Source organism: Pecten maximus, chromosome 8 (genome assembly GCF_902652985.1).
Source record: "Pecten maximus chromosome 8, xPecMax1.1, whole genome shotgun sequence".
Classification (NCBI taxonomy): Eukaryota; Metazoa; Mollusca; class Bivalvia; order Pectinida; family Pectinidae; genus Pecten; species Pecten maximus.
Window position 1 is genome coordinate 44,024,846 of NC_047022.1, and position 25,207 is coordinate 44,050,052.

At 39.7% G+C, this 25,207-nt stretch overlaps 1 protein-coding gene and 1 long non-coding RNA gene across 3 annotated transcripts in view; one reads left to right on the forward strand and one right to left on the reverse strand.

Moving 5' to 3' along the window:
• LOC117333617 (nucleoporin GLE1-like) overlaps window positions 1–15,563 on the forward strand; it is a 31,938-nt gene extending 16,375 nt beyond the window's left edge. The window contains exons 10-14 of one of the 2 annotated variants that reach the window (XM_033892999.1): window positions 7,827–7,939; window positions 10,285–10,497; window positions 11,694–11,824; window positions 12,259–12,318; window positions 13,574–15,563. In XM_033892999.1, coding sequence (XP_033748890.1) covers window positions 7,827–7,939; window positions 10,285–10,497; window positions 11,694–11,824; window positions 12,259–12,318; window positions 13,574–14,042 — 986 coding nt within the window. In that variant the 3' untranslated portion in view covers window positions 14,043–15,563. Of the gene's footprint in view, window positions 1–7,826; window positions 7,940–10,284; window positions 10,498–11,693; window positions 11,885–12,258; window positions 12,319–13,573 lie in introns of both variants that reach the window. The other variant, XM_033892998.1, reaches the window with a different exon arrangement.
• Window positions 15,564–18,393: 2,830 nt separating this feature from the next.
• LOC117333722 lies at window positions 18,394–19,013 on the reverse strand. Its single transcript, XR_004533992.1, has 2 exons — window positions 18,867–19,013; window positions 18,394–18,527 (listed from the first exon to the last, which is right to left on the reverse strand). It is a non-coding gene; the product is annotated as an uncharacterized LOC117333722 (long non-coding RNA).
• Window positions 19,014–25,207: the final 6,194 nt, after the last annotated feature.

A 25,207-nucleotide genomic window follows, 5' to 3' on the forward strand; every position in this document is an offset into this window, starting at 1 on the left:
CTGTTATAGAGACAAATTACTGTGTCCCTAAACTCCAACACTACCTGTTATAGAGACAAATTACTGTGTCCCTAAACTCCAACACTACCTGTTATAGAGACAAATTACTGTTCCCTAAACTCCAACACTACCTGTTATAGAGACAAATTACTGTGTCCCTAAACTCCAACACTACCTGTTATAGAGACAAATTACTGTGTCCCTAAACTCCAACACTACCTGTTATAGAGACAAATTACTGTGTCCCTAAACTCCAACACTACCTGTTATAGAGACAAATTACTGTGTCCCTAAACTCCAACACTACCTGTTATAGAGACAAATTACTCCCTAAACTCCAACACTACCTGTTATAGAGACAAATTACTCCCTAAACTCCAACACTACCTGTTATAGAGACAAATTACTGTGTCCCTAAACTCCAACACTACCTGTTATAGAGACAAATTACTCTCTAAACTCCAACACTACCTGTTATAGAGACAAATTACTGTGTCCCTAAACTCAAACACTACCTGTTATAGAGACAAATTACTCCCTAAACTCCAACACTACCTGTTATAGAGACAAATTACTCCCTAAACTCCAACACTACCTGTTATAGAGACAAATTACTGTGTCCCTAAACTCCAACACTACCTGTTATAGAGACAAATTACTCCCTAAACTCCAACACTACCTGTTATAGAGACAAATTACTGTGTCCCTAAACTCCAACACTACCTGTTATAGAGACAAATTACTCCCTAAACTCCAACACTACCTATTATAGAGACAAATTACTGTGTCCCTAAACTCCAACACTACCTGTTATAGAGACAAATTACTGTGTCCCTAAACTCCAACACTACCTGTTATAGAGACAAATTACTGTGTCCCTAAACTCCAACACTACCTGTTATAGAGACAAATTACTGTGTCCCTAAACTCCAACACTACCTGTTATAGAGACAAATTACTGTGTCCCTAAACTCCAACACTACCTGTTATAGAGACAAATTACTGTGTCCCTAAACTCCAACACTACCTGTTATAGAGACAAATTACTGTGTCCCTAAACTCCAACACTACCTGTTATAGAGACAAATTACTGTGTCCCTAAACTCCAACACTACCTGTTATAGAGACAAATTACTGTGTCCCTAAACTCCAACACTACCTGTTATAGAGACAAATTACTGTGTCCCTAAACTCCAACACTACCTGTTATAGAGACAAATTACTGTGTCCCTAAACTCCAACACTACCTGTTATAGAGACAAATTACTGTGTCCCTAAACTCCAACACTACCTGTTATAGAGACAAATTACTGTGTCCCTAAACTCCAACACTACCTGTTATAGAGACAAATTACTGTGTCCCTAAACTCCAACACTACCTGTTATAGAGACAAATTACTCCCTAAACTCCAACACTACCTGTTATAGAGACAAATTACTGTGTCCCTAAACTCCAACACTACCTGTTATAGAGACAAATTACTGTGTCCCTAAACTACAACACTACCTGTTATAGAGACAAATTACTGTGTCCCTAAACTCCAACACTACCTGTTATAGAGACAAATTACTCCCTAAACTCCAACACTACCTGTTATAGAGACAAATTACTGTGTCCCTAAACTCCAACACTACCTGTTATAGAGACAAATTACTGTGTCCCTAAACTCTGTCATGAGGTTATAGACAAATTACTGTGTCCCTAAACTCTGTCATAAGGTTATAGACAAATTACTGTGTCCCTAAACTCTGTCATGAGGTTATAGACAAATTACTGTGTCCCTAAACTCCATCATAAGGTTATAGACAAATTACTGTGTCCCTAAACTCTGTCATGAGGTTATAGACTAATTACTGTGTCCTTAAACTTCATCATAAACTTATAGACAAATTGTTGTGTCCCTAAACTCCATCATAAGGTTACATGGCTCAGGTGTCAATCTAGGCATGTCATATTTCAGCTTGTTATCTGTTAAAGGGATATCCTGCACAAGCTGGAAAATTTTTGTTCTGTAACTAACTATCTAATGACTTTTAAAACAAGAATATAAATTTCTTTCCTGTGGTCAGATTGGACAAGCAAAATAGTTGACAATACCTGGACAATATCCCCTAATATAGAATTAGACCACCTATAAGTAAAGTGGGGAACCCGCAACTAAGGGCCAAGTTATAATTACTCATAGATTTTATGCATATTTGGTGTACGTGTGTATGCTGTTTTACTCTAGTTTCTACTAGGTTCCAAATTTCATTGCTTGATTTCATTAGGCTTTTTATGGAGGCGTTTACGCCTGCCATATTACAATCACCTACGAGTTGTGACGTCACAATCTCTCACTTTCATTTTCGTTATATTTCCTTTCACAGTTCATTTTGTAGTTTCTTTCGGTTCATATATGATGTAGTTGAACTATATATACATTTATGAAAACTATCACGACTACAAATAAAGTGCTGTTACATGAAAAAAGGTATATTCAGTATAAATTTCTCTTCGGCGGAAGCCCGGAATTTGAGACCTCTGGTGGTAATTTCTGTAACTAGGGGTAATGATTCGCTTATTAGTCCAAGTATGAGGCACGTCATTGTAGTCCGTCATTCAAAGTAGATGTGCACAGAAATGTATTAACTATGCTGATAATGTTGTGAACATTTCAGGAACTATTTTGAAAATATCTACACCTGCATCGATTTTTGCAAATCTATATCGAAAATACTGATTGAAGGGAGATAACTGCGATATTCTGACGTTACCTTACAGAGGACACTTGTTTAACTACTAGGAATAAAGACGGCATAACAACCCAAGCGCAAACAAATTTCCGATTTTCATAAAACCCTCCAGGTTTTGGCTAACATTTCTTTTGTTTACAACTTGGTAGTTTGTTCACGAGATTTTATGAGATTTGGTCCGATATTTAGCGATCACGTGTTTCGTCTGTTTACGTGAGCGAGCACTCTGTCAAAATGGAGGCACGTGGACATGGGCTTCACACGAAGCATCAAAGTGCGATGATTGTCGCTAGAAATTAATATCTATCATTATGAATTAAAGGCAAGTTGCTTACAAAGTTTAAATCTGTTTGTTGACCCACTGAAATAAGCGTTTGTTTATTTAGGACGAAACTGTTTACGATAAGTTGTTCAAGCCTGGCCAGACCACAAAATCACAATATCTACTGCGATTATAGTCCGAATTTTCTGACGATCTTGCTATATACTATATGCAGACTTTAATCAGCTTTAAGGCAATATCAACACCAGAACCTTTCGGATTACTGCGATAACTGATCGAAGTCCCTGTGTTTCAAATCTATGAATCGGCAGACCTACGTGATGGCGTGATGGAATTCGATCGTTTATTTTTCAAAACTAAGAAAACTGGCACATATCTGTCGTGGTGGTCATTTGTGCTGTACCTTCCCCGACAGAGACAATATACAGAATCTGGATTTTTGTGATAAGGTTTACTGCAGTAGCTACTCGCACTCGTAATACATATGAAAATGCTAAATTATTATTGAACCAGCTTGTCTTATTTATATATTATTCAGCTCACGATTCAATGCAACCTTTTCAAATGTTTTCATGTAATATATATATATACATTTGTATGCACCAAGCTGTGAAATGTTTGTATTACATAGAATATTTAAACAATACAAAGTAATTGTAAATTAACAAAATGTATACCAATTGCATTTTAACGTACTAGTACAACTTTTTGTTGTTTTCATGTAATATAACTTTTTGTTGTTTTCATGTAAAATGATAAATACATGTATATCTATTGGCAATCGATATACAATCCATATAATATAAGACTTTCTCAAATATCAATATCCTCATAACTTTCAAAATAAATCTATATTTGCTTTTGAAATTTCATTTAAAATGTTTGATTTTCATGTCACGAACAAATCCCTTAAAATGATCATCAATCTCCTTATTGGTCTCCAGAAAGTGTGAAAATAAATGAAACTTTTTTGTCAATAATTCTATTCATTATGAATTCATGTATAACCATTTAGGTTTTTTCCAATGTTGACCTTTAAAACTATATATATATACAAGCAACAATCTGTGGGATGTCAAATATGGAAGGCTATAGCTGTTTCAGGATAAATTGCCAAAAATGCTTATAAGTACTGTTTCTTATCACTGATCACATATATTGGGTTTTTGACTATTATGTGTTATTGCTACTTAAGTGTGAATTTTTTCGGCTTCAGTGATAATGTATTTCTTTGTACTTATGTGCAACAGACATCGCGAGAGTTTAATTCTCCTACATATAATATTGACTCCTACAAAAAGAAGTTGAGTGATCATGAGTGGTTGACTACGAGAGGCATTTTATCAAATCTCATATTTACCATACTGATTGCTCATGATCATATTTCATCCGGCCTAGTAAACTCTAGAAAAAACATCTTAATTTATGAAAGTAGCTAACTCCTTTAATGTATGTGTAAAAATTAAGTATATATATATCGTACAAAACATCAAACTTCTAATATGGTAGAAATGAAACCTACATTTAGGCTGACTGCCTGATAATATTATACAATTTGTACAGAGTTTACAATCCTTTGACATTCAGCTCATAATATACACCATTATAATTTGATCTGTCGTCGTCGGTCTTCTTCTTAAGACCAAGATATCGCAGAATGGTGTACAAAAGGTTCTTAAGTTGTTTTATCAAAATTGTTAATTTCATGGCCCCCTATGTGTCGCATTCTCCCTGGGGAGAGGATACATTTTACTATAGTTTATATAGAAAACTCATCACACATATTTTAGCATAATTTGTTTCATTTTCATTGGAAATTGGTTAGCACGTGGTTAGGGCAAACTTTTCTCAATGACATATTGTCGGAGAATGTCAAGGCCAACGACTTGTTATGGGTTCGAATGTCAAAAATAAAAATCTTATATTGATTATTTTTTTTCATTTCATATGAAAGAACATAGTCCACTGAAACAGAATGTGCATATTTTATTGTCATCAGATAAAAATATGGCAGAAAGATATGGCACTTGGAAAAGAATCATAAAGCTATTTTCTCCAGCCAAAATTAAAAAATAATCCAAAATTGCAGAATAAAGGTTTCTGCTCTTTTATCTATAATATACACATGAAGGCTTGATGTTTGGCGCATCGATAACGTATGGCTGGCTACAAATGTTATACTTATATTTGACCTTGACCTTCATTCAAGGTCATGGGGGTCAAATGATCAAGAAAATTCAAAGTTCTTTCAAATTATTAATTTGGGTCACATTTTAAAGAATCAGCCCTTTTAAAGGTGTGTGCAATGCATCAAGGTCAAATAATCAAAATGACGCAGATATGGCACTTTTAAAAAGAAATTCCTACCAAAATTAAAAAAAATGACACAAAACTGCACATACACACGAAGGCTGGATACATGTAAGATGTGTGACTGGCTACAAATATTGAGTTTATCTCTCTGACCTTGACCTTCATTCACATTTTAAAGAACCGGCTCTTATGAAGGTGTGTGCGAAGTTTCAAAGGCAAATTATTAAAAATGATGCAGACATGCCCTTTAAAGAATGTTTTCTTGCCAAAATCAAAAATTATCCATAAATTGCAATTCAATTGTTGGCTCAAAAGGGGTCAATTTGGCTCAATTGACGGAAATAATTTCTTCTCTGAAACTAAGCAATCGATATAGCTCATACTTGACTGGTAGCATCCTTTTGGGTAGGGATTCAAAATTGTAAAAATGGTGGGGTTGACCCCCGGGGGGCAGGGTCAAAAGGGGTCAATTGGTTTCTCTGAAACTAAGTTATGGATATAACTCACATTGGTGTGGTAGCAATCCCTATGGGTTGTACGCAAAGTCAATTTCATTTCATGGATTGATTGCACAATTTGGTATAAAACCTACATTCGTATGGTAGCATGGTTATGGGTGGGTATTCAAAATTGTACGAATGTTGGGGTTAACCTCCCGGGGGCTGAAGGATGGGACCAAAATAGGTCAATTTCGCTAAATTAACATTTTTAGAATAACAATAAACCAATGTACATGTACCCATATAAAATGCTTATGATATATTGACAAATAAACTTAAGCATCATATTTGTTTCATATCTCATAAAACCAGGTGAGCGATACAGGCCCTCTGGGCCTCTTGTTTTATCTGTGAAACCATTCAGATCCCAACTCCATAATCTTGCTGCACAACAAGAGATGAACACAATCCTGATGTAAAAATAGGCCCAGGGTTCTTTCCCCACCCCAAGGGCCTTATACAATCAAATTGAATTGATATCAAATATGAAAGTTTTCTTCAATATTTTGCATGTAAAACGCTGTATATTTATATACAGTACCTATAGCTACTAGGCTATTATCTACATCTTGGTGCTAAATTAAAAAGCTACAAATCACAAATCACAGTTTATTGTGAATATTGCCATTGGATCTATTAAAATAGATGGAATTGATATCTAATTTTGAAATAATTGTCCTTAAAAATGAGGTCTTTTTTGAAAAAAAAGTGTAATAACTTTTAAAAGCTGTCAATCTAATTTTGATATTATTCTAAGATCAAAATAGAAAGGAATAAACAATTTTGTTTACAAGATATTGAAAGACATTGCACACTTTCAACAAAAAAAGTAGCAGACACTCCCTGTATTTTCAATACATATCGTGTATTGTTATAACTTATCGAAATGCATATCATATTGTTTCGACATTTCTAATACCCAGGCCTATAAAATATAAGTTTGTTTTAAACACATAAATGCAAATTTTGAACTACTTAAGTATAAAAGATGGTTTAAAGTATGAATGTTAATGACATGTACCTAAGTAGACGTTGATTTGAAAAAAAATTAAAATGTTTGACTTTTTAAGTAAAGGTTTGATTGAAATAAGAAATGTTTAACTACTTTTAGAAGTAGGTTTGCAACTTTTAAGATGGTTAAAACCATTATGTACATCGAAACAGTCTAAACCATTACATTCATCAGGACTGTGAAAACCATTATGTCCAGTTGGTTTGACACACTTAAGTGGAAATGTTTAGTCATGTTGATATCAGTTTAATTTGTATTCTTGCTTTATTTCAAATATCTCCTTTTACATCTGACTAACGCCTCCTACAGTACTTTCAGTACTTTGATTTCTTGTCAATTTAAAAATATGCACTGTTAGATATTTCACTCTATTAGGCTAATAAAACACAAACCTGTTATTTGTAGTAGATGCTAACATTAAAGAGGCTTACCCGCAGACGGACCGGTAAACGGCACATCTCCGATCACTAAATAAACTTCAGTACACGTTTCTATGTGACAAAATTAGAGGCTTTCCGACTTTATTTCTTGAAAACAATTACAGAATATGTATTTAAAAGACGTTTTAAAACTCAACCTGAGAGGGAAATGTATGGAATATAACGGCAAATCTTCTTTGTAAATCGCCGCTGCCTTTGAAGTTATCACTGTGCGGCACTGTGCACGTGCTTGTTTCTTTGATGTGTCAATCAAATTAGACTTATTGCGGGTTGCGATTAAATAAATAATATTTAAAAATGAGGTTTTAATATCACTTTTCAGCGTTTTATAAGGAAAATAAAATGAAAAACTCAACAATTCCAACAATCTGTCATGTGTAAAAAATCTTTTTCTATTAGCCAATTTTTCTGATCTCTCTGCGGGCAACCCTCTTTAAGTGAAAAGTTTGTTAAATAGTTTCACATTTTGATTTAATAATTAAGAAACCTCAGAAAGAGGCTTTAGTTCTGTTATATCACAATACACATTTTTAATTTTTCAGTGGCAGAGAATGAAATTCAGTGTGTAGATCTAGATGCCTTCCAATGGTACACTAAGCTACAAGAGGATATGAAAAAGACAGAGGAGCTCATAAAGCCTCTGTCTAACCCTGAGGTATGTTTTTACATGACAACCAATTTTCTCTGGAGTTGAGATTGCCGATCTCACCTCCTTGAGATGAGATTCCCCGGTGTCACCCCCTCAGGTTGAGATTCCCTGGTGTCACCCCCTCAGGTTGAGATTCCCCGGTGTCACCCCCCTCAGGTTGAGATTCCCCGGTGTCACCCCCTCAGGTTGGTGTCACCCCCTCATGTTGAGATTCCCCGGTGTCACCCCCTCAGGTTGTGATTCCCTGGTGTCACCCCCTCAGGTTGAGATTCCCCAGTGTCACCCCCTCAGGTTGAGATTCCCCAGTGTCACCCCCTCAGGTTGTGATTCCCCGGTGTCACCCCCTCAGGTTGTGATTCCCCGGTGTCACCCCCTCAGGTTGAGTTTCCCGGGTGTCACCCCCTCAGGTTGAGATTCCCGGTGTCACCCCCTCAGGTTGTGATTCCCCGGTGTCACCCCCTCAGGTTGGTGTCACCCCCTCAGGTTGAGATTCCCCGGTGTCACCCCCTAAGATTGAGATTTCCCAGTGTCACCCCCTCTAGCTGTGATTCCCCGGTGTCACCCCCTCAGGTTGAGATTCCCCGGTGTCACCCCCTCAGGTTGTGATTCCCCGGTGTGACCCCCTCAGGTTGAGATTTCCTGGTGTGACCCCCTAAGATTGTGATTCCCCGGTGTCACCCCCTCAGGTTGTGATTCCCCGGTGTCACCCCCTCAGGTTGTGATTCCCCGGTGTCACCCCCTCAGGTTGAGATTCCCCGGTGTCACCCCCTCAGGTTGTGATTCCCCGGTGTGACCCCCTCAGGTTGAGATTCCCCGGTGTCACCCCCTCAGATTGAGATTCCCCGGTGTCACCCCCTCAGGTTGTGATTCCCTGGTGTCACCCCCTCAGGTTGAGATTCCCCGGTGTCACCCCCTCAGGTTGAGATTCCCCAGTGTCACCCCCTCAGGTTGTGATTCCCCGGTGTCACCCCCTCAGGTTGTGATTCCCCGGTGTCACCCCCTCAGGTTGTGATTCCCGGGTGTCACCCCCTCAGGTTGAGATTCCCGGTGTCACCCCCTCAGGTTGTGATTCCCCGGTGTCACCCCCTCAGGTTGGTGTCACCCCCTCATGTTGAGATTCCCCGGTGTCACCCCCTAAGATTGAGATTTCCCTGTGTCACCCCCTCTAGCTGTGATTCCCCGGTGTCACCCCCTCAGGTTGAGATTCCCCAGTGTCACCCCCTCAGGTTGTGATTCCCCGGTGTCACCCCCTCAGGTTGAGATTTCCTGGTGTCACCCCCTAAGATTGTGATTCCCTGGTGTCACCCCCTCAGGATGAGATTCCCCGGTGTCACCCCCTCAGGTTGTGATTCCCCGGTGTCACCCCCTCAGGTTGTGATTCCCCGGTGTCACCCCCTCAGGTTGTGATTCCCCGGTGTCACCCCCTCAGGTTGTGATTCCCCGGTGTCACCCCCTCAGGTTGTGATTCCCCGGTGTCACCCCCTCAGGATGAGATTCCCCGGTGTCACCCCCTCAGGATGAGATTCCCCGGTGTCACCCCCTCAGGTTGTGATTCCCGGTGTCACCCCCTAATGTTGAGATTCCCCGGTGTCACCCCCTAAGATTGAGATTTCCCTGTGTCACCCCCTCTAGCTGTGATTCCCCGGTGTCACCCCCTCAGGTTGAGATTCCCCGGTGTCACCCCCTCAGGTTGTGATTCCCCGGTGTCACCCCCTCAGGTTGAGATTTCCTGGTGTCACCCCCCTAAGATTGTGATTCCCTAGTGTCACCCCCTCAGGTTGTGATTCCCCGGTGTCACCCCCTCAGGTTGTGATTCCCCGGTGTCACCCCCTCAGGTTGTGATTCCCCGGTGTCACCCCCTCAGGTTGAGTTTCCCGGGTGTCACCCCCTCAGGTTGTGATTCCCCGGTGTCACCCCCTCAGGTTGTGATTCCCCGGTGTCACCCCCTCAGGTTGTGATTCCCCGGTGTCACCCCCTCAGGTTGGTGTCACCCCCTCAGGTTGAGATTCCCTGGTGTCACCCCCTCAGGTTGAGATTTCCCGGTGTCACCCCCTCAGGTTGTGATTCCCCGGTCCATAAATAATTTTAATAAATAATAATAATCCTCAAGTTAAACCTCTCATTTAATGTAAATCATTTTAAGCTTACTATGCTTGTGGACAGGCTTATTTCTGGTACCAAATAAAGTCATAAATAGTTTCATTGTTAACTTGTATATTCAGTTGTTTCCTGATGTGTGGTTGATGAGATTCCCAGTCTCAATGTTTATGGTAACACTTCAGATACACAGGACTCATCTTAAAGGTTTCACTGGTTATCTCTAATCTGCTCCAGTTTATTTATAATTTCAGTCCAAGAAGTTGAAGTTTGACCTACAGAAGGCCGTTAACACACCAATCAATGCCATATCTCCGATCAGCGGTGAGCACCTGAGAGAGAAACTGAAGCGGCTACTGGATTTGATGTCGGGCCAGTCTGTTGAAGTGGGCAGTAAAAGAGTTAACGTTGGCGACCATCCTCAGGCTCTCACATTCTGTAAACATCTCGTCGCTAAGATGGTGGTGGTAAGTAATCAGAATTTCTGTGTATGAACGTAGAGTTTGTCACACACTCGGTACTAGTGATGGAATGTAGAGTTTGTCACACACTCGGTACTAGTGATGGAATGTAGAGTTTGTCACACACTCAGTACTAGTGATGGAACGTAGAGTTTGTCACACACTCGGTAATTGTGATGGGATGTAGAGTTTGTCACACACTCTGTACTAGTGATGGAATGTAGAGTTTGTCACACACTCGGTACTAGTGATGGAATGTAGAGTTTGTCACACACTTGGTAATTGTGATGGAATGTAGAGTTTGTCACACACTCGGTAATTGTGATGGAATGTAGAGTTTGTCACACACTCGGTACTAGTGATGGAATGTAGAGTTTGTCACACACTCGGTAATTGTGATGGGATGTAGAGTTTGTCACACACTCGGTACTAGTGATGGAACGTAGAGTTTGTCACACACTCGGTACTAGTGATGGAATGTAGAGTTTGTCACACACTCGGTAATTGTGATGGGATGTAGAGTTTGTCACACACTCGGTACTAGTGATGGAATGTAGAGTTTGTCACACACTCGGTACTAGTGATGGAATGTAGAGTTTGTCACACACTCGGTAATTGTGATGGGATGTAGAGTTTGTCACACACTCGGTACTAGTGATGGAACGTAGAGTTTGTCACACACTCGGTACTAGTGATGGAATGTAGAGTTTGTCACACACTCGGTACTAGTGATGGAACGTAGAGTTTGTCACACACTCGGTACTAGTGATGGAATGTAGAGTTTGTCACACACTCGGTAATTGTGATGGAATGTAGAGTTTGTCACACACTCGGTACTAGTGCTGGAATGTAGAGTTTGTCACACACTCGGTAATTGTGATGGAATGTAGAGTTTGCCACACACTCGGTAATTGTGATGGAATGTAGAGTTTGTCACACACTCGGTACTAGTGATGGGATGCTGTTAGTTTTTGTGAGACTTCTTTAGGTTTTGACATGTTTTGAACTTTGAATGGGGACATGTGTGTTTCACAAACATATATCTAGTTACGCCAGAATTGGAGACTATGAAACAGGTGCAATTTTTTTAAAATTGGTATACTTAATTGAATCCTGAACAGTAACTATTTTTGAAAGAAGATATTTCTCACCAAGAAGTTTTTTATACATGTACCCATAATTTTCTAACAATCTTTTTTTAGAAAAAAGGAGATGAACAAGTATCCTCAAAGCACGAGACGGCTTTTCCCACGGCGATGGTATTTGTTGGTTTATGGATGGAACACCCAGACATTGGTAACCTGTTCCTGAGTCATTTACACCGCGCCTGTCCCTACACCGTCCCATACTACATCCCCCGACAGGAGGGTCAGTCTACCGAGGACTACCACAGGTAGGTACCCTCACTACACTGTCCGTACTACATCCCCCGACAGGAGGGTCAGTCTACCGAGGACTACCACAGGTAGGTACCCTCACTACACTGTCCCGTACTACATCCCCCGACAGGAGGGCCAGTCTACCGAGGACCACCATAGGTAGGTACCCTCACTACACTGTCCGTACTACATCCCCCGACAGGAGGGCCAGTCTACCGAGGACTACCACAGGTAGGTACCCTCACTACACTGTCCGTACTACATCCCCCGACAGGAGGGCCAGTCTACCGAGGACTACCACAGGTAGGTACCCTCACTACACTGTCCGTACTACATCCTCTGACAGGAGGGTCAGTCTACCGAGGACCACCACAGGTAGGTACCCTCACTACACTGTCCCGTACTACATCCCCCGACAGGAGGGCCAGTCTACCGAGGACTACCACAGGTAGGTACCCTCACTACACTGTCCGTACTACATCCCCCGACAGGAGGGCCAGTCTACCGAGGACTACCACAGGTAGGTACCCTCACTACACTGTCCGTACTACATCCCCCGACAGGAGGGCCAGTCTACCGAGGACTACCACAGGTAGGTACCCTCACTACACTGTCCGTACTACATCCCCCGACAGGAGGGTCAGTCTACCGAGGACTACTACAGGTAGGTACCCTCACTACACTGTCCGTACTACATCCCCCGACAGGAGGGTCAGTCTACCGAGGACTACTACAGGTAGGTACCCTCACTACACTGTCCGTACTACATCCCCCGACAGGAGGGTCAGTCTACCGAGGACTACTACAGGTAGGTACCCTCACTACACTGTCCGTACTACATCCCCCGACAGGAGGGCCAGTCTACTGAGGACTACCACAGGTAGGTACCCTCACTACACTGTCCGTACTACATCCCCCGACAGGAGGGTCAGTCTACCGAGGACCACCACAGGTAGGTACCCTCACTACACTGTCCCGTACTACATCCCCCGACAGGAGGGTCAGTCTACCGAGGACTACCACAGGTAGGTACCCTCACTACACTGTCCCGTACTACATCCCCCGACAGGAGGGTCAGTCTACCGAGGACTACCACAGGTAGGTACCCTCACTACACTGTCCATACTACATCCCCCGACAGGAGGGCCAGTCTACCGAGGACTACCACAGGTAGGTACCCTCACTACACTGTCCGTACTACATCCCCCGACAGGAGGGCCAGTCTACCGAGGACTACCACAGGTAGGTACCCTCACTACACTGTCCGTACTACATCCTCGACAGGAGGAAATACTGATGCACATTATGGGATAAAAAGAAACTTCCTCAACTTCAAGATCAAGGTCGCTGATACTAAGAAAAATTAAACTATAACTAGGAATTTACTTTAAAGTACATATATAAGGACCTTATAGAAAGTAAAATGTTCTGAGATATCATATCCATGATGATACTTTGTGATATACATGTACAGATGTGTGAAAGGAATTTAATAATTAAGGTCAAGGTCATAGTGTAATTTGCATATTTGCAGTATGTAATTAGTACTGTGTGTACTTAGTACTTAGTACACTGTGTCAGTGTATCACTCAGGTTAAGTTTGGGTATAGACACATTGTAAGGCCCTTACTGACAGGTCAGTAATCTAGTTGAAGGATAAACATGGTAAAACAAAATAATGCTGTAATTCTGACATGTTACAGGACCTTGGGATACAGGTACAACTCTGACGGAAGTGTGGAGAAACAAGACCAGTTCCTGAAGAGGATGTCTGGTATGATGCGACTGTATGCAGCTATCATGGTGGCGCCACCCCCACCACTGAGGGGAGCAAACAACACTCATCCGCATGGAGTAGAAAATGCCTGGATTTGGCTTTCACGTGTGATGAATATTCATCCTCATCCAGACATTACAGCGACCATGATTTACGACATGTTGCATGTGACAGGAAACGCTCTAAATGCTAGATATGGGAAACAGTTCCAAAAACTCTTATACATGCTGATCAAAGAATATTTACCCAAACTAAAACAGGTTGCTTCAGCGTCTGGCGGAGGACCACTGACTCGACTAGAGACATTCCTTGAAACGTGTCTCAAGAATAACAGACAGGTTATGATACCCAATCCAGATGGATTCTTACAAGCAGAGTTCTGGCGCTCTTCTTGATGTTGAACATCTGTAGCAAAATGTTTCGGGGGAGGTGGGGTTAGATTCAACACTCATTGCAACGAGACTACACAACTTAATGGCTCCTTTATTAAGTCGACCTTGTGAAGGACTTGCCTTAAGCTATTTTATCATACAACTGGTTCTGTCATTAGTACCTTATAACACCCATCTTACGCTCATGTGAAATTTATTAAGCTCATTAGATAGTTTGATACAACATTCATCTAAAGGTTTTTGTATTTCTGAATGTGGTAAATTACATGTAATTACTTGTTACTTTCACTCAAGTGTGGGTTCCTCCATTTCACATACCGTATATATACATCCTGACAATATTAAATCACTCCTATCCACAGTTACTGGCCCTGAAGAGATCACTAAATGGTTAACGAGACCGATGACTTTACCAAGGTTTTCCCCCCAAGTACTATACACGAAGACAATTTTAAATCGCTTATTTGAAAAAGGATTTTGTTAAATATCCTCTACTCCAATAAACTTTTAATGTGTTTTCAAAACTACCCGTTTACAACAATTACTGATCTTATGTTTTGTTAGTCCCCAGAAATAATCTACACAATTTTCTTTACATTTTTAATGATCATGAATGTTTTTACCCATGTTTGTCATCCTGATACAGCTTTGTCGAGAACTGGATTGTCATTTTCCAATCAAATATGAATTTAATGAAATCAAAAGAAAACTAATGTCCCATTTTGTCGTGTTGATTTGACAAATTTTATACCAACTGTTGATATTTCTAAAAGAAAGACTGAATTGGGGCTAAATTGAAGCATATTGAACTTGACGTTCTATGTTAACAGAAAAGAGACCCACTTCTTTATAATGGCTCATTTGTAGTTTGATATGCCAATGGCCATACGAACCTTCGAAGTAATTCCTGTTCATTATCTGTTTTAAAGGAGACATATATCATGTTGTTATCTCAATATTCATTGTCAGTCTGTCTGTAGATCGTATTTGTACACCTAGAAACCAGTAAGAAGATTTTTTTCGAAGTTTGTGACTGGACCGGAATATTTGTGTCAGGAATCATGTCAGGTAATTATAGCAATGCATATTAAATTATTCTAAATGGATTTCATAGATCAATTAAGTTAAAAAGGTGAAATTCAATGTAAACAGTTATGTAAAATATCATGGACTTTAGTTTTATATGGCTATATTGTTAGTTTAAAGATATATTTCCAAGGTTTTGGATATAGGCAAAAATCTGACCGACAGTCTTCGAAAAATACGTTTTACAATTGTACTTCTAGTTTGTCTGACCACTTTGATTACGAAAAAATATACATACACTTGTATGTTATGGACTTAGATTATGAAAAACTATCGTGCTAACATTATTTCTGTACAAATGAGTAGTATTAGTTTCCGTCTTCTCTTATACTGTTTACACTGTATTGTGTAAGTCTCGTTCTAAGTGGATGAATTATACATTTTTAATGTCGTCATAATGATTGCAAATGTTTTGTTGAATAAATAATTGTGATTTTACAATGATTTTGTTGATACCTTGAATACCCGTATGAGTCCAATGCTTGCAAGTCACATTGTAATGTGTATCCACTTTCCTTGGAAGTTTAAGCTTTCTTCACTCCGTTCTCCAGAGATACACCAACTGGGTTGATCAGGACCAATGGGCTCTTGCTTCTATAATATCTTCTCTTCTGCTGCTGCATCACCTCAGACTGTGATGCTTGTCTGCCTCTCGTCACGTTGTGGCTAGCAATGTGTTTGGTGACCCCTCAAACTTTCCTCTCGCTTACTCCATATCTAGCTGCGATAACGTAGCTCTGGACGACGGACGGACAATTCTAACAGATTGTTCGTAGTGTAGGCAGGTTATGAATATTCGTTCTACGCCATATCCAGCTTTAAGCAACCTCAGCCTGCCTACCTTCGGTCCCTATAAGGTTCCTTCGGTATGCTTCTATGACTCCCTAGTAGTCGTAAACCTAGCCAGACGAACTGAACAGGTAACCCACTATATCCGACCTCTATAGGCAGACATGATATATTGTTTCTGGTAGTTTGCCTCTTCCATCCTGTTTTCCTATGTCACTGGACAGTTTGAACTCGACGATCACCACCTGCTTGAAGCTGTGACCACAACACGATGTCCAGACCCTATTTTCTACAGCTGTCCCTCAGCATAATGGCCCGTCGCATCTGAGTTACCTGTAACTCCCCGTCACCAACTTGAGCGGTACAAGCCTACACTGCTGAAGCTACGAGATACGCTCAGTCACAAGAGTTTGCTACTTCCCCGATTGAAGTCCACTTTCATCAACTGCTCCATCCACTCTTCCGCCTGTCTTTTTCATCTCGACGACGTTTTTCTCTCAGCCGATTAACCATCAAATCACTTAACTAGACTCCTTTCCAGCTTCCCTGTGTCCCTGCGTGACCATGTGACCTTATCAATGTATCTAAGGGCCCATTTTCCTTCCTTCTTTCTTTCACAGTCTTCGTTGTCAACGTGGTATCGCCCATGGAAGGTTGAATTGGTGGTAGTCTGATTCCGGTCGCCATGTAAGGTTTTCTGCACCTTCGGCAGTCAAGTTCATGGCTGCTTCATAGATGCCAAGATGTCATATAGTCGCTTACGGTGAAACGCACCTAGACACTGCCCCCTGAACCTCTCCGGTATGTGATCTCTCCATGGTCTTCCTTGCCTCCTTAATGTGCTGGGAAAGTACGCTGGTGCTCCACGGATCCAGATACTCCGGGTATAGATGTACTTGCCTTTTGCACTGAGACGTACTTGTTGTCCATCATGTTCTTGGTGATTTGTTTTGATAGTATGGCGAGCATGACGTTCCCTTCCTCTTGTCAAGCACTGCTCTTCAGTATTCCAGCTGTCTGCCAATCGCCCTCTCCTCTTAACCCCTCGTAGAATTTTCAGAACCTCGCCAATCGAGGACAGTTCTTGTTAACATTATAGTGGGAGTCGTATGGTCCAGGCGTTGATCCCGCCCTTACCGCTGTCTTGATTATATCCCGGACTTCACGAAGTTCCGGTTTACTGTTACAACGTCTTAAGTCTCGTCAAAATCCTGGATCTCAGAATGAGTTGCTGGATTTCCCCCTCCTTTGAACACGGTAGTTATTCCTCAATTGTTCTTCATCTCCCTCTACCACTAACTCCAACCGTTCAGACCCCCTGCTCCCAGAAAGTCTCTTCATGAACTAGAATGGGTTTGAAACGAAGCTCGCCTTAGTTAAAACACTTTTTTCCAAGAATTACTGATAAATAAATTCAACTATAACAATATACAAATGTAGATGGTATGTTTCGGTTTACTATGAAACATTATATACGTTGTTGCGCTAAATATTATCAGCACCCATTGATATCAGAATGATATACCATAAGGTTACCAAGGTGTCAAATATACAGATGGAGCACTAAACTTTTTTCGAATCTAACTGATGATTTATTGGCTTTAAATTAAAAAAAAGAAAAACTTTCGAAAGTTGGTAATTCGCTAAATAAGTTATTTCCGGTAGTGAATGAAAATTTTTGATTTCAAACTATCTTATTTGCATCGTGACTAAAAATAACAAAAAACTGAATTTATTTATAGATATAGATATTTATTTATATTTAACAAGTAACAACCACTTTTCCAAGTAACCAAAGCCAACTACAATAAACTAATATAACCTTTTAACAACACGTAATTTTTTTTACAAAATAGCTGTATGTTTTGTGTCTTACACAATATGTAACTACTCTCTCATGACTACAAAAACAGCATACCTCATAACTTCAAAAATTATTCAAGGACAAATTGGTATTATACATTATGACATTAGTGAAACAGTATATTTGTGACCTGATAATCCAATCGCCTTGCTCCAAAGTAATCAAGGTCTTTTCCTGAAGATAACATAAACTTTTATTTTTAGTTGATCATGGAGTCGCCAATGTATCCAGTTAAAGTGATGACTGGAGAATTTTATAGTAAAAGTTCTGATTCTCTAAAACACTGACTGTGAAACATTCTTTAGCAAAATCTGGATTAACGTTTATCGACGGTAGACAGTGATTTGTCAAATAGTTCATGAAGTCCTAGTGTAACGGTTGTATAGACAGACATCTTAATATACTGTACAAAATGTATAATAATACAATGTTATCCAATGACGTCTCGGTTTTTCTTTGATCTTTTGTTGGCGTTATATTGCATACTATGTGATATTTCAAATATCACATATGTGATATCTGAAATATCACATGGCATTTCTGATTGGTCCATGCCTCAGTCTTGAGGCGGGGCCAATTTCAAATGTGGGCGTGACAAATGAACAAAGACAGGACAACATTTTAAACAAAATTTAATGAAATACGAGTGCCGTTTAGAAATGTTCTTTGTTGTCTTCTTTCTTCACCTTGTATGCATACAGCCGTGCTGCGATGTTCCGTCCTGTCCATATTGAGTTGTTCATCAAAACCTGACGAAACAGAATATAAAGCCCTGTTGAGTATATTTTAACAGATCAGTAAAAAAACGCATTCATGATTACATATAAAATTTCAGTCATTTAAAAAAAATGGTTATACAGATTACGCCAAATGTAACCATACATTTTCGTTGCACAAAAATCTTATCATAAACAAAATAGTGATGAAAATGATAACAGGACCAGTGGATAAAAACACCGATTAACCAATTCATCGATGTATTTAAACAATTTCATGGACTTTGAAAGATTCGTGACATCGTGAACGTCGAAATTTACGAAAAATATTTCATTTCACAATTTGTTCAAACAATATGATTTTAGACTTACCTGCTTGGTAAAGGGAAGTAGCGCATGTCCTCTTTCCGAAGCAGTTACTGTTTGTGTAATTTCCCTCGAATCCTGCAGTCTTTCACATGTTTTTCACATTACCATTCAGTTTATTTACAACAATTGGGTACGTCAGAGACCTATATACTAGTATATAGGTCTCTGGTTACGTTAATTCCTTGGTATCAAATAATCCAATGTCACTAGCTACAGTGTCACTATCTTCCAGTTCATACTCATACTTGGTCGGTAAACACATCGACATCAATGATCAGTTCATGATCCGCCATGGTTGACAGTCTCACTAGAAATGAATGGACTACTGTGACAGAATGAAACGTGTCAGAAATTGGCGGGAAACATATCACAGTGACAGGTTTTGATCAATTTTATAGCTCCACCTCTAGGCACGTGGGTGACAAAACCTCGGCTGTCATTGGATAAAACAGATACAAAATGGGTACTCGTGACGTATCGCATATATCACACTCGTGCTACGCACTCGTGTGATATATCCGATACTTCACTCGTACCCATTATGTATCTATTACATACATGTTACATACATCGTACACTTTTAACATCTTTCTCCCGGGAAATACATTGTATCACATACTATAAAATCTGTCGGTATACTGTAAATCTCTTATGTTTCGCGTAGGCTTTATATTCGCGTTAATAAGAGGAGAATTAATCGCGAAATCCTTCGCGACTATAACGACAATAACACCTTTGGATGGCTACAAAACTTATATATCGATAACTAATAGTTTGGCTCTAACAGCTCGTCATTCGCGATTGTCAAGTAATTTCTAGACCAGCGTCAAGGAATTGTGTACTCGCGAATATGTTTAAAGAGAAAATAAAGTACTTGCGAAATTTAAGTTACGGTATTTACAGAATAAATGATTATACAGTATTGTATATTGAAGGTAACATATTACAACACTTTCCAATGAAAGACGATTGTCGTTGAAAATTGACGATATGGAAACAGGTTGATTCTCATAGAAGATATGTTTATCATGATTGAAAAAATAAAACAGCCTGCATGGTTTAATATTTCCTCTCTAACATTGTAATTGAAAACCTCTAACTATAACAATTACCAGTATGCAGATTGGGCCCAAGTCCCATATGAAATTATAAAATAATGGAGCTTCAGAAAGGTGTTATTGGTTAACATAAGACAATGTAAAACGACTGTGAAGAGCAGCATTGTTTACCAGATAGGAAACCCGTAATTAGACAGAATTAAAATTGTTCTTTTTGTGTGACGAAACCTAGCAATGAGTGGAGTCGTATAGATGTTAAACCAGTAGCTAACTAAGAGATGTGCTTAATGTTTGTATGGTGGCTTGTTAGGGCCAAGTATCAAATCTCGCATTCTCGCACTCTCGACCTTAAGTCGAAAACGTGACGGCGAGAGTGCGATTAATTAAGTTCTTGGATGTAAGAAATTTACCGAGTGACCATGAAAGGGTCGACAAGAAAACTAGAACATACAAAATAAGGCTAATGTCACTCAAATAATATTTTGGCATTGGCTCGAGCAAATCGGTCAAAATTTTGGCTTTTGTTTTATGTAAGTTTTTGAAATAGACATATAAAACTCCCGCTATTAATTTCCAGCTTGCCCTAACTGGACATTAGTCACCATTCATCATGCTCTTTCTCTACTTTGTCCGTCTGGCCCACTCTATGGTTTACATCAACATTCATATAATACAAATATATATTTAAAGATAACTACTAGTATATACTGTACATTATTTGAGATAAATCTATATATTGTGTGGTAGTATAAATTTATACTTATTTACCACTTTTAGCATTATATCTGCTTTATATTTAAAAACAATGGACATTGCCGAAATAGTCCCATACTATATCCATCCCAGGCTTCTTTAACAGTTAGATGTAATAAGTTGATGACTACTCTGATTATAGAAATTGGATGGGAATGCTATACTTAAAATGGTAAACATAAATATTTTTTTTTTCTCTCTCTCTTTTTTTATGCTCAGATATAGGCTCATAGATATATCTTAATATGATATGTATATAGTCCAACTTCTCGTTCATACTTTTACATTTCTCGTTATACATATCATACAAACGTGGTGTTCATAATTTCATCCTCGAAAGTAATAATCTCTGTCTCTCTCTCTGTCTCTGTGTCTCTGTCTCTGTCTGTCTCTGTCTCTGTCTATCTGTCTGTCTGTCTGTCTCTCTCTCTCTCTCTCTCTCCTTCAAACACACACACACACACACACACACACACACCCTTGCACACACGTACCCTTAAAACAGAAGCAGAAACTCTATACTAACGGCAGCATACTTGCATAATATACGTGCTTGTTTATCTTTATGGAATGTTCGGAACGAGATTCATCAGCTTCTGATTTGTAGTAATGAACAGTAGTCTGTAAATACATATTAACCACAATGCAGTACATAGGCACAATTAGATATATAAATACATATGTGTGTAATGCCACTATAAAAATATTAGATATTTATTAAGCCTTCTTTTTTCTACGCATTGAATACGATATCTATGATACCGTAATATCTCACACAACCCATCATTGAGTTAGACATGTGTATTTCATAACACATTAACTGAGTTTTGTGTATTCTGTGTAACACAAGGGAGACTATGTTACCCAACATTGTTAAGATAATATTACAACCAAATAAAACATTAACTTGGATCTGCGTGTTTTGATACAGGTGGACAATGTTACCCCACGTGCTTTGATACAGGTGGGACAATGTTACCCCACTTGTTTTGATACAGGTGGGCAATGTTACCCCACGTGTTTTGATATAGATGGGACAATGTTACCCCACGTGTTTTGATACAGGTGGGACTATGTTACCCCACGTGTTTTGATATAGATGGGACAATGTTACCCCACGTGTTTTGATACAGGTGGGACTATGTTACCCCACGTGTTTTGATACAGGTGGGACTATGTTACCCCACGTGTTTTGATACAGGTGGGACTATGTTACCCCACGTGTTTTGATACAGGTGGACAATGTTACCCCACGTGTTTTGATACAGGTGGGACTATGTTACCCCACGTGTTTTGATACAGGTGGGACTATGTTACCCCACGTGTTTTGATACAGGTGGGACTATGTTACCCCACGTGTTTTGATACAGGTGGGACTATGTTACCCCACGTGTTTTGATACAGGTAAGACAATGTTACCCCACGTGTTTTGATACAGGTGGGACTATGTTACCCCACGTGTTTTGATACAGGTGGGACTATGTTACCCTACGTGTTTTGATACAGATGGGACTATGTTACCCCACGTGTTTTGATACAGGTGGACAATGTTACCCCACGTGTTTTGATACAGGTAAGACAATGTTACCCCACGTGTTTTGATACAGGTGGGACTATGTTACCCCACGTGTTTTGATACAGGTGGGACTATGTTACCCCACGTGTTTTGATACAGGTGGACAATGTTACCCCACGTGTTTTGATACAGATGGGACAATGTTACCCCACGTGTTTTGATACAGGTGGGACTATGTTACCCCACGTGTTTTGATATAGATGGGACAATGTTACCCCACGTGCTTTGATACAGGTGGGACAATGTTACCCCACGTGTTTTGATATAGATGGGACAATGTTACCCCACTAAAAGGCTATGTACCAGTAACTAGCAATATATATGATACCCATCCAGACTTAACATACACAGCTGACGTTTACCTTTACAACCATTAAGTAGCTATTAGCTACATTTTAAAAAGAGTGAAATCAATTGTCGTCAATCTTAAATATCAGAATGATTATTTTTCCACTCTTTAATCTCCCTTCCTCAATTCACGTATTCAGAAACTTCTCGCTTTCATGTAATGGGAGCTATCTATTCCATGAAAGATGTTTGGGCGTATAAGATACAAGTTGGAGCTTGACGCGTTCCATAATATTTACGAGGGGTGATCGATATGTTGTGAGAATCGTATTGAAGGTGCTCAATGATGTCCGTTTTAAGTCCTACTATTCTCTGACTATATAGGGCCGTGTACCCAAGGACTGGTATCATTTGGTTTGTTTATATCGACGAGGTAGCACTCTAAAGTAAACAAGACAAGCGGCTTTTGCAAAATGGACAAAATCGGTGAAAGAGCAGTGATCCTATATGTGCATAAAAATGGTTTAACACTTAAGGATATACATAATGATATGGTAGCAACACTAGGAAAAGATGCCCCTTCATATGCTACAGAGAAAAGGTGGATGAGTGGCGGAATATTTAAGCGCGGCCGTCAGAGTCTTGAGGATGACCCCCGTCCTGGAAGGCCTGTCAATGTTCCAACCCCAGAAACGGTCAATAAAGTTCATGATATTGTTATGATCGACAGACGAGTCACAGAAAGATATATAGTTAGTAGAGTTGGCATTGGAAAGAGTAGATTCCCTTCTGACCGAGGATCTTACAATGAGAAAGCTTTCGGTCCGATGGGAACCAAGACTTCTGACAATTGATCAGAAGCACACCAGGCGCACATTATCGCGTGCTAATCCTAACCTTTTTGAGGAAGATCCTGCCAACGTTCTTCGGAATTTTGTCACTAAAGATGAAACATGGGTCCTATCATTTTATCCCAGAGGCAAAACAACAATCGAAACAATGGGAGCACCCTGGCTCTCCACCGCTAAAGAAGGCAAAGACAGTTCCATCAACTGGGAAAGTTATGGCCTCGGTTTTCTGGGATGCCGATGGTATTCTACTGATGTATTATCTCCAAATTGGACAAACAATCAATGGAACATACAATGCTTCAATTCTGTTGACATGTGAACAAACTACGTCGCCCGTTTCACAGACTTGATTTTTATATCATATAAGTCTATTTCTCTTGAAAGCTTACTGGAATTTGCACAGGCAACAAAGACCATGTCATGTTTTTCACTCCACTTTAAGAAATATCGGTATTTTGTTGGCTTAAAAACAGAAATTCATTTGTCTATCTGAATCATTTATAGTCATGAACCAGGGACATTACAGACCCTCCTACATCAACTACAAAACTGGATCTTCACTAGATCGTATCATGACATTTTAATAAGAATGACCATTCTCCCATTTCGAATTTTCCATTTCTCAATGGTTATACCCCTGCTTCCACTGCTGATGTATTGCGCATTTTGCTTTTATTTCAATGTCATCACCAACTCATTGTTATATTTTTGTTTACAAGTAAGTATGCGAGGTGGATTTCCTTGTTTTCTTCCGGGACGTTGCATTTCTAGGATTTGATCAGATTTATGACGCGGATGTCTTTGGAGAAGATACTTACCGCTTCGGAACACCGGTTATTCTTGTATTTTTTTTCTCAATGTCATCAAACTAATTCAACAAACACAATACATTGCTTAACAAAGTTTATAAAAATGGTTTTAAAGTGTCCCGCCATGAAGTGGCATCATATCACGTTATGTGCATTATATGTCAGATGGCATATATAGACAAAGTAAGTACATGTGCTGGAGTCGCAACCTAATCCATATATGGAACTTGAACAATGTGCATCACCGATGAAGAAATTTTTATACGGATTGGAATTCAAGCTGTGAAAATTACCGGGGGCTCAACACGAAATGGACCAGGATTCTCCTGCTATGATGTCGACAACCTGTCAGACACACTTGATATTGGCACCTTTCAATGCCTAAACAAACTCAGGAAATTGCACGAGCAGGTGGTGAGGTTTTTTTTTTTTAAATATCTAGACCTGTAGACCACTTAATTACGATTTAAGTTCTTATCCCTCGGCAAAATGACCGATTTGTTGTCAACATGCCACGCGCCTTTCCATTCGTACTTTTTTGTGAATGCCACTCCTTCATTTCTCGAGTTTTTGTGAAAGTTGGTAGAAAGAAAGGAAAACTACGGTGTATAGAGAGATAGATGTGTACGAAGGATTAAAAATAAAATTTTGTACGTTTTATGGAACGTAGCCCTCCACGCATCGATAAAAATACTTTGTGAATGCAACTACTCCTTCATATCTTGATGGCTAACCAAGGGATGTTGATGTGCATAAAGTAAGGAATTTTCGTTTTGACTATTTTTTACGGTCTTGGACTCCCGATAATTTTAACTCACAGCTCTAAAGATCTGGGGAACGCAACTTCTCATACACTTCTTGATGACTTTCGATAAGAGTTGTTCAAAATGAAGACCATGTGAATGGATGTGCAAGAAATAAGGACTTTTGGGTTTGACCTTTTCTGCTACCGGCCCTTGACATTTTTATGTATCGCTATGTAGACCTTACAAATGCAAGCGTAGACCGA